The sequence below is a fragment of the Acanthopagrus latus genome, chromosome 1, assembly GCF_904848185.1.
Source record: "Acanthopagrus latus isolate v.2019 chromosome 1, fAcaLat1.1, whole genome shotgun sequence".
NCBI lineage: Eukaryota > Metazoa > Chordata > Actinopteri > Spariformes > Sparidae > Acanthopagrus > Acanthopagrus latus.
In genome coordinates this window covers 32,564,397-32,579,835 of record NC_051039.1, presented here as the reverse complement: position 1 = coordinate 32,579,835, position 15,439 = coordinate 32,564,397, and the positions used below count along the sequence as shown (strand labels likewise).

The following is a 15,439-nucleotide window of genomic DNA, read 5'->3' as shown; positions in this document are numbered from 1 at the left end:
GGTGTCATTGCATAGTGCTTGTGTTTATTATTATTGCAACAATACAAAACACTGACAAATACTGTCTAGAATATCCTCAAGAATAACCTCAAAGGTACTGCATACTAAAAGAAAAACAACATGGCAAACTCAACAAGCAACAACAGATGGGCATACTGACCTGAATGTTACATTACTTAGTAGTACTACCACGATGTAATGTCCAACTTTACACTTGTGAAGGTTAACTGAACAATATTAATTGGCATGCAAACTGTAGTGACCCATTGTCTTTTATTTCTGAGATAAGCTAAACAAAACTAATGCCTCCTTTTCTCACTTGTAGTTTTCTCACTCTTGCACCATTTTTTTTTGTTTCTTCATCAGCCTTTCCAAAGGAGATCCCTCAGCTTTTCTACCAATAGTGAGTTTCACCCTCAGCTCCTTCTCTCCACCTTTGGCTGAGCAACTTACTGTGACTGGCCTAGAGCTAACCTGCAAAACTGACCTCAGATTCATTGACACTCTTTATAAGGTAAGTCATACATTCTTATTACTGGTTTCACAGGTGAGCAAAGACCATCACCTGTAGGGCCATCGCAGTGAAGGAATATTTACCTGCAGTAATTTGTGTTATGCCTTATCATTGACTTTTTTCACTTGTGCCAAGAAATGTTCCTCTCCAACAGCTGACACACTTGCACTGTCCTCCACCCCTGATATGTCTTAATTTAAATTTTAATAATCTTAATTAACTGTGTCATTGTCAGCATGATTCCTGCCATAGCTAGGGTCAAGCAAGCAGACCTTTGCCAAGCGTTTTTATAGGGCAGCTGGTTTGTGCCTTCCTTGAGAACACTGCACATCTTTCGCTTGATATCTGAAGATAGTGTGGTGTCCTTGTCTGATGATTTCAAAACATCTTCAGTCAGGAGTTCCAGTACAGGTTTTAGATCTCTAAATCCAGCTGTAGGTTTTAATGCCATGTTCACAGACTCAGGGACAGCGATGTCCTGCCAGATTGGAATTACATGATTGATGCCGCCGGTCATCCAGAACTCTTGCTCCAAAACTCTGTCCACCATTTTCTCTTTGGTACCTCATCTGGTAGCACAGTCCTGCACAAAATATTAGCTGTTTGATTTTTAGGGCTGAAATGATTCCTTGAGTAATTTGAGTAACTTGAAGACTAAAAAACATCGAAGCAAATTATTTCCCTTGAGGCTTTGTTCAATCATGGCTATAATCAGTGCTATACAGCTTTCACATGTAAAAAGCCAATACTTTATCAATACACTTGTTCAAGAACCATAAACATATTAAGGTGTAGAAAGGGATATTTTAATCTATTTTGTGTGCAGTCTCTTATCCACAAGCGTTATTTTAGCATGCTAGCTCGGCTAATGGCAAAATGTTACAAACAGTGTTGGGGTCCGTGAAACAAAAGTAGTTGGTAAGTAATAACTGTTTGGCTTAGCTTGTCCCATACCAGTATCTCAAAATTTGACAAACTCTTGTGAACTTAGCTGCTGGCTAGGACAAACTGGCCACTCCTTCCTCCACCAGTAGTACCTGAAGGTAGTCAGGGGGACTGATATTGACTGATATCTGTGTTATTCATTCTTTCTAGACTTATCATGGTATTTTGATGTCAGGTATATTTTAGGTCAGTTTCCATGGAGGTATTGTAGAGTTTATAGTGATTTTGCTATTAGTCAGCTGCAAATATGGTTTGACCCTGAACAAAATCTAACAAAAGGTTTCTCAGTGGTTTACAGTATTATCAGATGTACTTCAAAACATACTAAAAGTTTACCAAAGTTTGACTCCAAGAAAGGCCCCACTTTCAAAATGGCGGCCGTCAGGTCCCTAAAATGACCATTATTCCTTTTTATTCCTCCTAGACCAGGAACACTGGTGCCTCATACATATTTTACCCATGTAATATTCTAATTAGCATATTTGCATGATAGATAAGTGATTATAAGTACAGTTATATATTAAAGCAGTTGGTTACAATCATATTTATGTGAAAAATAAGTACAATTCTGAGAATAGATTTTTTTCTTTATTCCAGTTAATTTTATCTTAAAAGTTACAAACTGCTTTTACCATGCAAGGATTCTTTCAGATCATTCTGCATTGAGTTTATTTTAAAACTATTGTCAAATCCCAAACCCTGGAGATTTGATATTATGTTACTCTCATAAGAGGATTTTACAACTTATATGAAGGCTCATTTAGAAACTTTTTCTGAGGTGCACCAAAGCAGTGCAACATGCCCATTAATAATATGGGACACACTGAAGGTTTATGTTAGAGGATGTGTAATTTCCTTTTCCTCATCTTTAAAAAAGGAAACTACAAATGAGATGAAATCCACTGAACAAGATACAGTTAATTTGGAAAGGCAACACTTTTTAACCAAGGACCCTAATTTACTAATGCAGATAGATGATCTTAAATTGAAATATAACTCCATTAATACATGTGCTAGCAAATTGGTATTGAAGAAATCAAGTCATCTTATTTAGAACAAGGGGAAATGGCAGGCAAATTACTAGCTAGACAGATAAAAAAGGAATCAGAAGATAGAACAATTATTAAAATTATAAAAAAAAGATGGGTCCATCACAGTGGACCATCCTCAAATGAATGGTGTCTTCAAATCATATTATCTGAATTGTATACCTCTACATCATAATCTGAGCCGGATGAGTGTAAATCCTTCTTGGATAATATTTTGCTATCTATTTTAACACAAGTTGATAGACAAAGTTTAGAAAAAGATATATCTTCAGAAAAACTCCAATCTGCTATGGCAATACTTCAAAAAGGCGAATCACCAGGTTTAGATGGCCTGCCAATTGAGTTTTATAGTCAATTTTCAAATGATTCATTGCTTCTTTTTCTTGCTATGATCAATGCCTGTTTTAGGAGAGGATGTCTCCTTTAGTCTTTATGTTTGACATCTATAACCCTTCTCTTAAGGAAAGATAAAGATCCTCTCCATTGTGTCTCTTATAGGCCAATTTCAGTTATTAATGTAGATTACAAAATTGTTGCCAAGGTTCAAGCACTATGGCTTGAAAAGGTTTTACCTAGTATTATTCATCTAGATCAAATTGGGTTTGTTAATGGTTGAACCTCTACTGACAATTTACGCAGGCATTTTAATATTCTTTACCATACAAATGAATTAAATTCTCAAAATATTGTTCTTTTTGACGATGCTGTTTGATGCGGAATTAAAGAGAATTGGTCATCTCCAATTTCTCTGATTGGTAGAGTTAACATAGTTAAAATGTCTGTGTTGCCTATGTTTTTGAATTTATTTCAGAATCTTCCGATTATTCCACCACAATCCATTTTTTAAAAAGTACATAATTTAATGTCTCCCTTTATATGGGACAACAAAACCCCACAAATTCGTATGTCAGTGTTACATTTGCCATATGAGTCTGGTGGCCTGAAGCTTCCCAACTTTTATTAAAGGTCCCATGTCATAAAAAAACACGTTTTCTCTGGTCTCTACATATATAAGCTGGTCCTCCCTGAGCCTGCCAACTCCCCGAATGAGGAAAACAAGCGATTCCTGCATGGTCTCTGCAGCCCACCCACTGGTAACACGGCACTCTTACAGGCTGTTCAGAATCTGCTCCTTTTGTTACGTAATGAAAGGAGTCATTATCATAGGCCGACCTCCTCTGCGCGGTGATAGGAGATACACTATATTACCAAAAGTATTCGCTCACCTGCCTTTACTCATTCTATGAACTGAAGTGCCATCCCATTCCTAACTCATAGAATTCAATATGATGTCGGTCCACCTTTTGCAGCTATTACAGCTTCAACTCTTCTGGGAAGACTGTCCACAAGGTTGAGGAGAGTGTTTATAGGAATTTTTGACCATTCTTCCAAAAGCGCATTGGTGAGGTCACACACTGATGTTGGTCGAGAAGGCCTGGCTCTCAGTCTCCGCTCTAATTCATCCCAAAGGTGTTCTATCGGGTTCAGGTCAGGACTCTGTGCAGGCCAGTCAAGTTCATCCACACCAGACTCTGTCATCCACGTCTTTATGGACCTTGCTTTGTGCACTGGTGCACAGTCATGTTGGAAGAGGAAGGGGCCCGCTCCAAACTGTTCCCACAAGGTTGGGAGCATGGAATTGTCCAAAATGTTTTGGTATCCTGAAGCATTCAATGTTCCTTTCACTGGAACTAAGGGGCCAAGCCCAGCTCCTGAAAAACAACCCCATACCATAATTCCTCCTCCACCAAATTTCACAGTTGGCACAATGCAATCTGAAATGTACCGTTCTCCTGGCAACCTCCAAACCCAGACTCGTCCATCAGATTGCCAGATGGAAAAGCGTGATTCATCACTCCAGAGAACGCGTCTCCACTGCTCTAGAGGCCAGTGACGGCGTGCTTTACACCATTGCATCCGACGCCTTGCATTGCACTTGGTGATGTGTGGCTTGGCTGCAGCTGCTCGGCCATGGAAACCCATTCCATGAAGCTCTCTGCGTACTGTACTTGGGCTAATCTGAAGGTCACATGAAGTTTGTAGCTCTCTAGCAATTGACTGTGCAGAAAGTCGGCGACCTCTTTGCACTATGCGCTTCAGCATCCGCTGACCCCTCTCCGTCACTTTACGTGGCCTACCACTTCGTGGCTGAGTTGCTGTTGTTCCCAAACGCTTCCATTTTGTTATAATAGAGCTGACAGTTGACTGTGGAATATTTAGGAGCGAGGAAATTTCACGACTGGATTTGTTGCACAAGTGGCATCCTATGACAGTTCCACGCTGGAATTCACTGAGCTCCTGAGAGCGGCCCATTCTTTCACAAATGTCTTGTTTCACAGTCTGCATGCCTGAGTGCTTGAATTTATACACCTGGGGCCAGGCCAAGTGATTAGAACACCTGATTCTGATCATTTGAATGGGTGAGCGAATACTTTTGGTAATATAGTGTATCTGAGAGGGGGCGTTCATCCCTGAGGTGAAGTTTGGTGTGTCCAGCAGTGAGACAGCAGTGTTTCACAATGTCGTCGCTCAAAGCTAGACACGCAAATAGCTCTGTTATTGGTTGTAAAAATCAACATAAGTGCCTATATTCTGTCCAAGCTACAGAACAACAGAGGAGACAGTGGTTGCATTTAATATTTTAAGACAACGTGCCGGCTACGGTTCGTGTTAGCTTGTGTGTGTGTGCTAATTGCTTCACACTGACCCATGTAAAAGGATCAGTCCCAACCATACTGGACCCAGCAACTGCACCCGAGCCACTGAAAAGCGTCGCCACGGTTTAATAGCATTTATAGTTGCCTACGAGTATGGTGAAGTCAGCTGGAAATCGGCTAACTAGTTAGCTCCGCTTTGGTCTGCTATGCAATGGAGTTTGAAGCGAGTTTAATGTTAATGATATTACGATGGGGCTTGGTTGTCACAGTAAATAGTCTGGAAACATGTGCAGACTGGAGACAGAGACGATGCTAACAGTGTCCAAGAGCTAGCTTTTGCTAGCTGTTAGCCATTAGTTTCATAGTGGTAAATATAACAACACATACAAACAAACTAACATTATTCAGACACACTAATCATTCTGAAACGTCCTGCTGCAGCCACAGAGTCTGTACTTCTTCAGCAGCCTCTCCTTCTGGGTCACATTCTGGGTCAAACTGGTTCGGTTGAATGAAAAAATCTCTGCGAGCCATAGTGATACATACATACATCCACTGTAAACATTAGCGTATGCTACTGCTAATGCAAGGGGCATCCTCTCCCTGAGAGTGAAGTAGCAGGCAGGGCTCTCCAAGTAGGCCTTGACAGATGGAGCTCATTAGCATTCAAAGGGCACAGAAACCGATTGCGCTGAATAGTGCTCTGTAGAGCGACTTTTAGTATTTTCTGTCATCTCAGCTTACCCAGTTTAAACAATGTTTTATAAATATTTCATGTTCATGGAAATGAATAGAATCCTTTGATATTTATCCATACAGTCTGGAAAATGTACCATACATTGAGTTGAAAGTAGTGGATAAAATTACCAAGAATCCTATTATTTTAAACAGCCTCAGCATTTGGAAATTGTCTTATAAACTGTTTGGCTATAAGATTTCTCTTTCTCCTTTTTCTCCAATTTGGAAGAACCCAAGTATTACATGCTGTATGGATGATACTTGAAAATTATGGTATCATAAAGGGATCCAAGAATTTTGTCATCTGTTTGATAATAGGACATTTCTTTCATTTGCTCAGCTGCAACAGAGTTATGTATTACATCCCTCCCATTTATTTAGATTTTTTCAAATAAGACGTGCATGAAATATTGAAAATGTTCTCTTCAACAACCCACACCATCAGAAACTGATGCTATATTAAACAATAAGAAGCAGGGCAAGCAGAAAGTTATTTCTAAATTATATCATGTCTTTATTGATTGTTCTGTGGTAAATACTGATAATATAAGACAGAAGTTGGAACAAGATCTTAATACGGAAATTCAGAAAGAGGTTTGGTCTTACGTTTGTAGGCAGGTTCATAAGTGTTCTTAAAATTTAAGGCATAATCCAGCTGTTTTCAAGATTTTACATAGGATTTATTACATTCCAGAGAAACTACATAAAATGAACAGTGAGATGTCATTTCTCTACTGGTGTTGTAAGAAACAAAAGGGAACATTTTTTCACATGTTTTGATCATGTGACTCACACTCACACTATCCAGTTGATATGTCAGTGTTTACATGTATCCATTCCAATGTCACCTCGTTAATGTCTTTTGGGAACTAGTATGTTTGACAAATGGAATAAACATTAAAGTAGGTATATAGATCTTGCTATGTTGGCAGCCAGGAAATGTATACGGTAACTTTGAAATGGAAAGAATCTGAACCCCCAGTAATAGTGCACTGGTGGAATGAACTTTCAAGCTACCTCACACTGGACAGCATATATTACAGGAGTAAAGGCAGATCCTCAGACTTTTTAAAACTCTGGCAATCTCATATAGAATTTACCTTTATGAGTGTTCTGGGTCAGTATAAGGCATATAGATATATAAGGCAGTGGGTTATTTCCCACTTTTTTGGTTTGTTTTATTTCTTATTTTTGTTGTCAGTGTCTGTTGTTTTTCGAGGATATATATTTGTGTATTATTTGGGTTCTTTGATTGTTGTATATAAAATCTATAAGAAAAAAAAAAACAGAAATCTGTCTAATGTTCTTTTGCCACCCCCCTAAAATGACACTAAGCATTTGTCTGAGAATAAGACATTTGTGCTGTAATTTCAATGAGGCAAACAATATCACATGTAAGTATTCTCCTCCACCATCTTCTGAATTACTGAAAATTACGAATTTAGTTTTGTTGGGTTTAGTACAATCCTGCCTTCAGACTCAAAAATATTTCTAGAGGATGCATCACATATGTATTACCTTATGTGAATTGAAATGAGTGACCATTTTAGGGGGTTCACACACAGGCCAATTCAGAGTTGTTTATGATCAAAGTTATACAACTCTAATTTAAGTTACTTTTGGGTGCAATAACTTTTACGTTGAATGTCAAGTCTGTGTTTTAGAAAAAAAAAAAAAGCATATGTGTCCAAAAACTACTGAGTAGGAGTTACATGACATAGGCTAAATTGTTTACATCTCTGGTTCACCCCAAACAAAGATAAAGCTTTACAGTAATCTCGCAAAATCATGTATTCCATAAGTATGTAATCATGTCAGTGCAATTTAGACAAGTCCAATGGATTCATAGACCCAAAAAGCATGGGGCTGGACACCAAGATTACATGGCTAGGTCAAATAATGAAGGACTTAGGATATTTTAAGGGCTTCCAGCCCATCTGGGACGCCATCTTGAAAATGACACCTTTCTAGTGGTCAAACTTTGGTAAACTTTTAGTATGTTATTAAGGACACCCAATACTATAAAAAACAGCTGTGAAACCTTTTGTTAGAATTTTTTCAGGGTTAGATGTTTTTTTTTCATATATGCAGCCGCTTATGTTGTAAATATTACTGTTGCCACTCGAGGTAAGAGAAAAGTAAAAATCTAGGCTGAATTGTTAGTATTTGTTACAGTTTATTTCTTTCTTGACAACAAAAACATGTTGCCTTTTTACCTTGATAGCTGGATGGTAGTTTTCTAGTTTCTAAAAATATGTTTTTGTGCAGAGTTTACATATTGCCTTACCTAAATTTGCTTGCTCCCCTTTTCCATTTGGCATAATACTAGGGCTGGGTATTGTTAAGAGCCTCACGATTCGATTTGATTTCCATTCTTTAGGTCGCAATTCGATTCAGTATAAGTAATCTTAAATTATAAATCATTCCTCTAGGAAGTTCTAGTTTGAAATGAAATGTAAACAAAGGCACACTATGTGTTTAGTTAGAACATAGTGCAACCATAGTTAAGCTAAGAAAGTGCCATTGTTTCTGGGACTGCATTGTACATTTTTGTCTGACATAAACATTAGACATATCCGCGATCCCTCTGCCCTCCGGCTAGACGTGAGGGGGTAACACGTTGACACTGAACCCCCCTCTCTCCCCAGAGGAGAGTGCTACCCGCGGGTGCACGGTGCAGCGGCCAGGGTGAGAACGGCTGCGCTGGGAGTTTACTGTTTCCGAAAGAGCCGTGCGTCAGACATCGGCTACCCGCCTCCGCAGCTCCGACGGTGTTTCCAAAGCGCATCACCCTGCGACCCTCTAGCGAGGTTGCGGGCAAGGCGCTTCCAGCGGCTAAAGGCGGGGACTGAGAGGCGTCCAGCGAGGAACAGCGTGTGGTCGCGGGCCGCTGTTTGCCGGAATTGATTCAGAGGACTTTATGAATCGATATTGATTGGGGAAAAAATAGATTGCAATCCAGTGATGAATCGATATTTTTACCCACCCCTACTTAATACCATAGTGTTCCTGGAGGGGCGAAGTGACATTCAGTTTAGCCACCAGTGCAGTTGCCTTTGTTTCGGTCTGAAGACAAGGTGAGGTGGGGTGGTGAGGGTTGCACAACATCCTCCGCGATTGGCTTGTTAGTTTTGCAGTATTTGATTTTTGTCACTTCAAGACTCCTAGTCACAGGGCTACAAAATGCTGTCAAGTTTCTTAATCCCCTTTCATTCCCTCTCTATATGGAGCACAATTCTTGCTAACATTCGTGTACAGTGGATTTTTACTGTAAGATTGAAATGTATACTTGCCTGTAGTGGTCTGTTCCACTGTGTGTACTTGTTTATGTTTTGTATGTGTAGGTACTACGAGATATTTTCCACTATAAACCCATATTGACCAAGCAGCAGTTCCTCCAGTGGGGTTTCTCTCAAAGGAAAATCTCTGTCATCTGTGATGTCATAAACTTGGTCCTGCAGAAACACAATCAGCTGATGAAGGTACGGAGCCTTTTAATTGTTTATTCTTATGTGTCACTATTGTGTCTTTAGGACTGTACTGTGTGCAGGATGCATAATCTGTAACATTTTGTATCATAAAGACATTGAGCCACTCATTTTGTCAATACTGTTTGGTGACACCAAACAAATGTTACAAATCATCTGATCAAACAAAAGTCAGTCACATCCCTGAATGTGCAAATCTGCAGTGAGCATCACTTTAAAATCTACCCAACAAGCTAATCAGTATAGGGTTTAGTAGACTGTTGTCCCATTACCAAATATGAAAAAACAAACAATAAATTCAATAAAGTAATACCAGATCAAATGGTCTGTCTTTTGATAGTTGTGCTATAAAACGAAACAGATGAAAGTTTAAATCTGTATGTTACCGTATTGACTCAAATATAGGACAAGGTTTTTTTCGATGAAAATAATGTGAAAAAGTGGGGTCGTCTTATAACCATGGTCTACCATTGACACATGCTGATAGTTGTCTGGGGTCGCTACACGACCGCAACGGCAGAGGGAGCCAGCTTATTGTCGAAAGGTCACTGACACTGTGGCTGGGGTTATCTGTCAATCACAGCGGAGAAGCAGTGACAGGAGATGAAAAAAGGGGAGGCTCTGTGATTGTACAGAGCAAAGTGGATCAAAAATGGGGCAAGTCTGGGTCGTCTTATAATCAGGGTGGTCTTATATTTGGGTCAATAAAGTAATATGGGGTCACAAGTTTTCATTTGTCTTCTTGGATTGGTTGTAAATTTCATAAAGCTGTCTCCTAATATGACCATTGCATAAAAAAAAGTTGTGATACCATCTTGAGACTGACAATATTTACCAACATATTATACGGTTATTTTGGGGTCTTAAAAAGTCTAAAATTTGACAATCTTAATTGTAAGAAATACTTAGACAGCAGAATCTGCTACAGCTATGGAAAAGTGTAAATTTAACAAGTGTTGGCTTGAACAACCAGAATTCAGTTGGTTAAAATCCGAACCTCATAATGAATTTTAAGTGCAGTGTAAGCTCTGCAAGAGGACCCTCAACCTGGGCACACTAGGTGTGAAAGTGCTGGTATCACACACCAGTTAGCTTTCATAAATCTCCAGTGAAGTCATTCTATCACCAGTTGTGTATGCCTTTGTCACCAGTTCGCAGTCCAAGTTCATCAAGTTCTGCTCATCCCAAACTCTGCGCCACTATAGTCATGCTATGCAGGGTCGAGGTGAAGTCTGACCAAATGAGTCTTGAGCCTTTTGCAGAAGATGGAGAGTGATTCCGCTGTCCTGACATTGATCGGGAGTTCGCTCCACCACTGGGTTGCCAAAACAGAGAAGAGTCGCTACTTCGCTGAGCGGGCTTTGTTTGCTTTCAGTGATGGCGGTACCAATCTGCCAGCTGATGTAGATGGGGTGCGTGGTCTGACCAGCGTTTGGAGGTAGAGGGGTGCAGTTCCGTTGATGGCCTTGATGGTCAGCACCATCATCTTGAATCGGATGCAGGCCGCAACAGGTAGCCAGTGATGGTCATGGAGGAGGGGGGTCGCATGGGAGAATTTGGGAAGATTGTAAACGAGGCGCACTGCAGCGTTCTGGATACACTGCAATGGTTTAGTCCCAGAGGCTGGGAGTCCAGCCAAGAGGGAGTTGCAGTGGTCCAGGTGGGAGATGACAAGGGCTTGGACCAGGAGTTGCTGTGTCTTTTGTGATGAAAGAACGGATCCTGTGGATGCTGTAGAGGGCAAATCTGCAGGATTGGGCCACAGCAGTGATGTTGGGGGCGCAGAACAGTCCATCGTTTGGGATTACGCCCAGGTTCCTCGCGGCCATCGAAAATGATAACATGACATCCTCAACATTGACTGATGGGTCCATGCGAGGGCAGTCTTTCCTGGGATGAAGAGGAGGTCAGTTTTACTAAGGTTGAGTTTGAGGTGATGAAAAGCTGTCCAAGCGGAGATGTCTGCCAAACATTCCAAGATGTGCGTCCCAGCGTGGGTGTTGGAGGAGGATGGGGGAAAGAGAGACACAGTTGGGTGTCGTCAGCATAATGGTCTTAAAAAGGTCTTTAAAGTCCTAGATTTGACTTTTTCAAACCTGCAGAAACTCTGTAGTAAAGTTCATGGACCTAACAGGGCATATCGATATAAATTAATTCTACTATTTTTCCTTTTCATTGTATTGTTTGACCAGCAGAGGGCACAATCATACTGGTCAAGAAAACTGTTCTAAACAGAACTACCTTGCACTGCTTCTGATTGGTTTGTGTGGTTGGTTGTATTCTCTACACTTGACTCAAACTGTCAACTTATGCAGTAGCTGTGGCAATGTCTGTTTTTGGTGTAGACTTGGTTAGTTAGCTGGTAAAGGCCAATGGGATAAAAGCAGTCTAGATACAACTGGTTTTACAGCCTTGTCTAAGGTTTCTGTGTTGGAGGCTAAAGTGGTACCATTTGAGGACTGAAGGTGGTGAACTAACCTTTTTTAAGTATAATTGTATCATTGAAGAGGCACATAAGTTGTTACTGCTGAGGAATACTATGTTCAATAGAGCTTTGTGTAACACCCTAAAGGAACTGAAAGGTAGTGAGCAATATTATGTGTGATGGGCCAGTAGGTTCGGCTGCTGGAGCATAGTGAAATGTTCAAATGAGACTCAGAGACAAAATATTAAATTTTGAAGGGTGCCTTCTTGTAATGAAGTGAAAAAAAAACAACAAAAACATGCAAATTAATTATAGGTACCACTCACAGCAATGACAACACAGGTTGTGTTAAATCACAGAATATCACCTTAGCAATTGCTCACCTTAAATCACTAATCTCTGTCCTGGGTTTACCCTTATGACATGAATTTAAACATACTACCATTAAATTCAAGTTTCTCTCTGATAAGATCTTGCTCAACAATTTAACTTAGCAAAACAAAACAACCAAGTTATACATTCACCACTCTGAGGGAAAATATCCCACCACTTGGTTCACAATTCACAGTTCCACGGAATGACGGGGTAAGTCTTTCATCTAATTCAGTCCAGAGTCCAGGAGAAAAGAGGAGGAGTTCAAGGGGAGTGTGTGTGTGTGTGTGTGTGTGTGTGTGTGTGTGTGTGTGTGTGTGTGTGTGTGTGTGTGTGTGTGTGCGTGTATGTCGATCCGGGGGAATGGGAATGATGGGGTTGAGTGTGAGAGTGTTTGTAGAGGTTGGCCTACCACACCACTAAGTGTAGTAGTAACAGGATTTGTTCAGCAGCCACTGTGGTTTTTTGAGACACTGGCACTCTTTCTCTCTCTTTAGATCCGGGTGGGAAAGCTCGCCATCAACATCACTGAAAAATCAAATCCAGGGAAACAAAACACACAAAAAAACAAAAACCTGTCAACAGACAGTGTCAGAGAAATATCATGAGTTTCAATTATCTACTGTCTGTCCTGCAGTAGTTTATATCATGCTGTGTAACCTTAACCCATGTCTTTCCTAGGTCCTTTAATCTTTCACCTTAATTTTCAACACATTAGCTGTATGTGAAGTTCAGTATACAAAATAAGAGCTATGTGTAACACCCTAAAGGGTCACCCTATTAGCTGGAGCTACTAGCGTTGCAGCTAGCGACTATGATAATGCACTTCCTCCAAGCAGTACTTTACTAGCGCTTCATCAAACTCTAAGCGGACTTCAGTATTGTTAAGTTTAGTTGTATCCTCTTAAATATCTCACTTTTCACTCAGTTTACCGTCTGTTAGCAATGCTAATAGCGTTGCAGCAAGCGACTATGATAATGCACTTCTTCCAAGCAGTACTTCACTAGCACTTCATCAAACTCTAAGCGGACTTCAGTATTGTTCAGTTTAGTTGTATCCTCTTAAATATCTCACTTTTCACTCAGTTTACCATCTGTTAGCAATGCTACCACGCGACGCTAGCTCCATTTCGCCGTAAAGACCGAAAGGGAAGAGATGCACACACTCGCTCTCAAGACGGGGTTAGGAGGGCGGGACAAGCTGCGATCAAACAGTCACTAATTGGTCAAAACTAACACGTCATTCTCTTCTAAAATGCCCAATGGATATTAAATACCCTCCTTGAAGAAAACACTCTGCACTCAAACTGAGTAAAACAACTTAACTATAATATCATAATTGATTTTTTCTCACATGCAAATCAATCGGTTATGTGGGTTACATATGACTGCCAGTCTGGCTACATTGCTGGAAAGAATAAAGTAATAATACAGAACTAGAACTGCAAGCAGTTATGAACAGGGGCCCCCGCGCGACTCAGACCCTGCGCACCGCAAAGCACACAGACGTTGGTCACAAAGGATGACGGACTCGGGGCAAAAGTGAGGACACAGGTCAATGTCTGAGCTGTGGTATTCGCTGTAATGGGAAGTGCACTGGAAGTGCAAAAGGCTGAATGTGTGCCGATTTGGATTTGTTGTACTAAGCCATGCCCACATTAACCAGTCATGACCACCTTCAACATATGGTGTCAGGATTGGCCCTACATCACACCGACCAAATTTCATAAAAATCGGTGTAGCTGTTCAAGAGATATAAACTTCCTATCTTTATAGTGCCCCCTAGTGGCCAAAATTCGGCTCATCCCTTCCCAGTGTCATGGCAACCAAAGATCTCAAATTTGGTGTTAATAGCATTTAGTTTGACCAAGATATCAAACAATTTACATTTTTATAGCTAGCTACAGAAATGTGTTTGTTAATAATTTGCACATTTTTTTGACCAAGCAAAATTCTTTTGATAACTGAAGATCAGGTCCAGCTGAGGAGTGTACATGCCAAGTTTCATGCAGATCGGACAAAATCCCACGGAGTTCAAAAAGTAGGTTTTCCAGTTTTCGCGATTTTGCGAAAAAACTTTCTAGGCCGAAGTGGGCGTGGCCATTGCATAGTAATTCAGCTCCATTCAGGGAATCTGGGGATACAAGGTTTTTGAATGTGCAACATACGGTGTGGGAGTTACAGGCAAAAACGCGTTGGCCTATGTAATAGCGCCCCCTGCTGGCGGATATATGTATTTTTTTGTGTCTGAGATATTTGCAGGAGTCTGAACCAACCCTCCAAAGTGCATCGCCCTCCCTTGCACGGTTTAGCCTGCAGCACCACTTTTAGCCAGGCTGTGGTCACTGAGTGTCTTTTTCAGTTTCTCATCAGTCACAGTGGTTTCGTACTCAGCGTGTACTGTCTGTTTCAAGCCAAATAACACTGAAGTTTGCTTTGAGTTTTTGTGGTGGATGTCCAATAGTTAACGTAATTCTCTTTTTGTTAGCTATAATCTGGTTGGTCCAGATTGTGTGGGGCTGTCCTAAGGCCTGGTGCTGTTAGAGGAGGTGAGCCTCAGGACCAGCTGGCTGAGGGGACTCCTCTCTATCTTCTCCTCTTGTAGATGGAGAGCTTTGTAATAGTAGGAGTTTCGGTCACTTGCTTTTAGGTGTTTGTAGAATTTGATAGCTCTTTTTTGTAACCTAATTAACAGGGGAAATTGGCCGAGTTCAGCTCTGCATCCATTATTGGGGATGTTCCTGTGGACTTTGAGGATGTTCTTACAGATCTCAGTCAGTGCGTTTACATGTACAGCTCAGTCAGATTACAGCGATAGTTCGACTATGCCACTAAATCAGACAACTGCAATTATCCGAATATACATGCCGGTCAGAAAATCGGATTATTGAGCCGGGGCATGTCAAACCCCGGTACGATAGGTGGCACTGTACCCATTTCAACTAGTGGTGACAGAAACACCTCTGGCTGACCTCTTTACGTCACCAGCTGCCTCAGCATTCAAGAAAGATGGCGTACGAAGAGCTAGACGAAGCTACATTTTTGTACACTTCGTATATGGTGTACATGATAATTACACAAACTAGATGCACAATGGCGCTCTTTCTTGCGGTGATTTCGGAGGAAAGACGCCACCACCACCGTCCGTCTACTTCCGGCTCACGGCCTTGGGGAAAAATCTTGCACCTGCGCAGAACGCAAAAATTCGATCCGATCTGCTGAAGTGTATACATGTAGGGGTAATGCGACTA

At 40.8% G+C, this 15,439-nt stretch overlaps 1 protein-coding gene across 9 annotated transcripts in view; it reads left to right on the top strand.

The window, feature by feature from the left end:
• cep44 (centrosomal protein 44) overlaps positions 1-15,439 on the top strand; it is a 43,922-nt gene that overhangs the window by 2,316 nt on the left and 26,167 nt on the right. For 8 of the 9 annotated variants that reach the window (XM_037100815.1, XM_037100808.1, XM_037100824.1 and 5 more), the window contains 2 exons: positions 367-514; positions 9,248-9,385. In XM_037100815.1, the coding sequence (XP_036956710.1) occupies positions 367-514; positions 9,248-9,385 (286 nt within the window). The remainder of the gene's footprint in view (positions 1-366; positions 515-9,247; positions 9,386-15,439) is intronic. The other variant, XM_037100846.1, reaches the window with a different exon arrangement.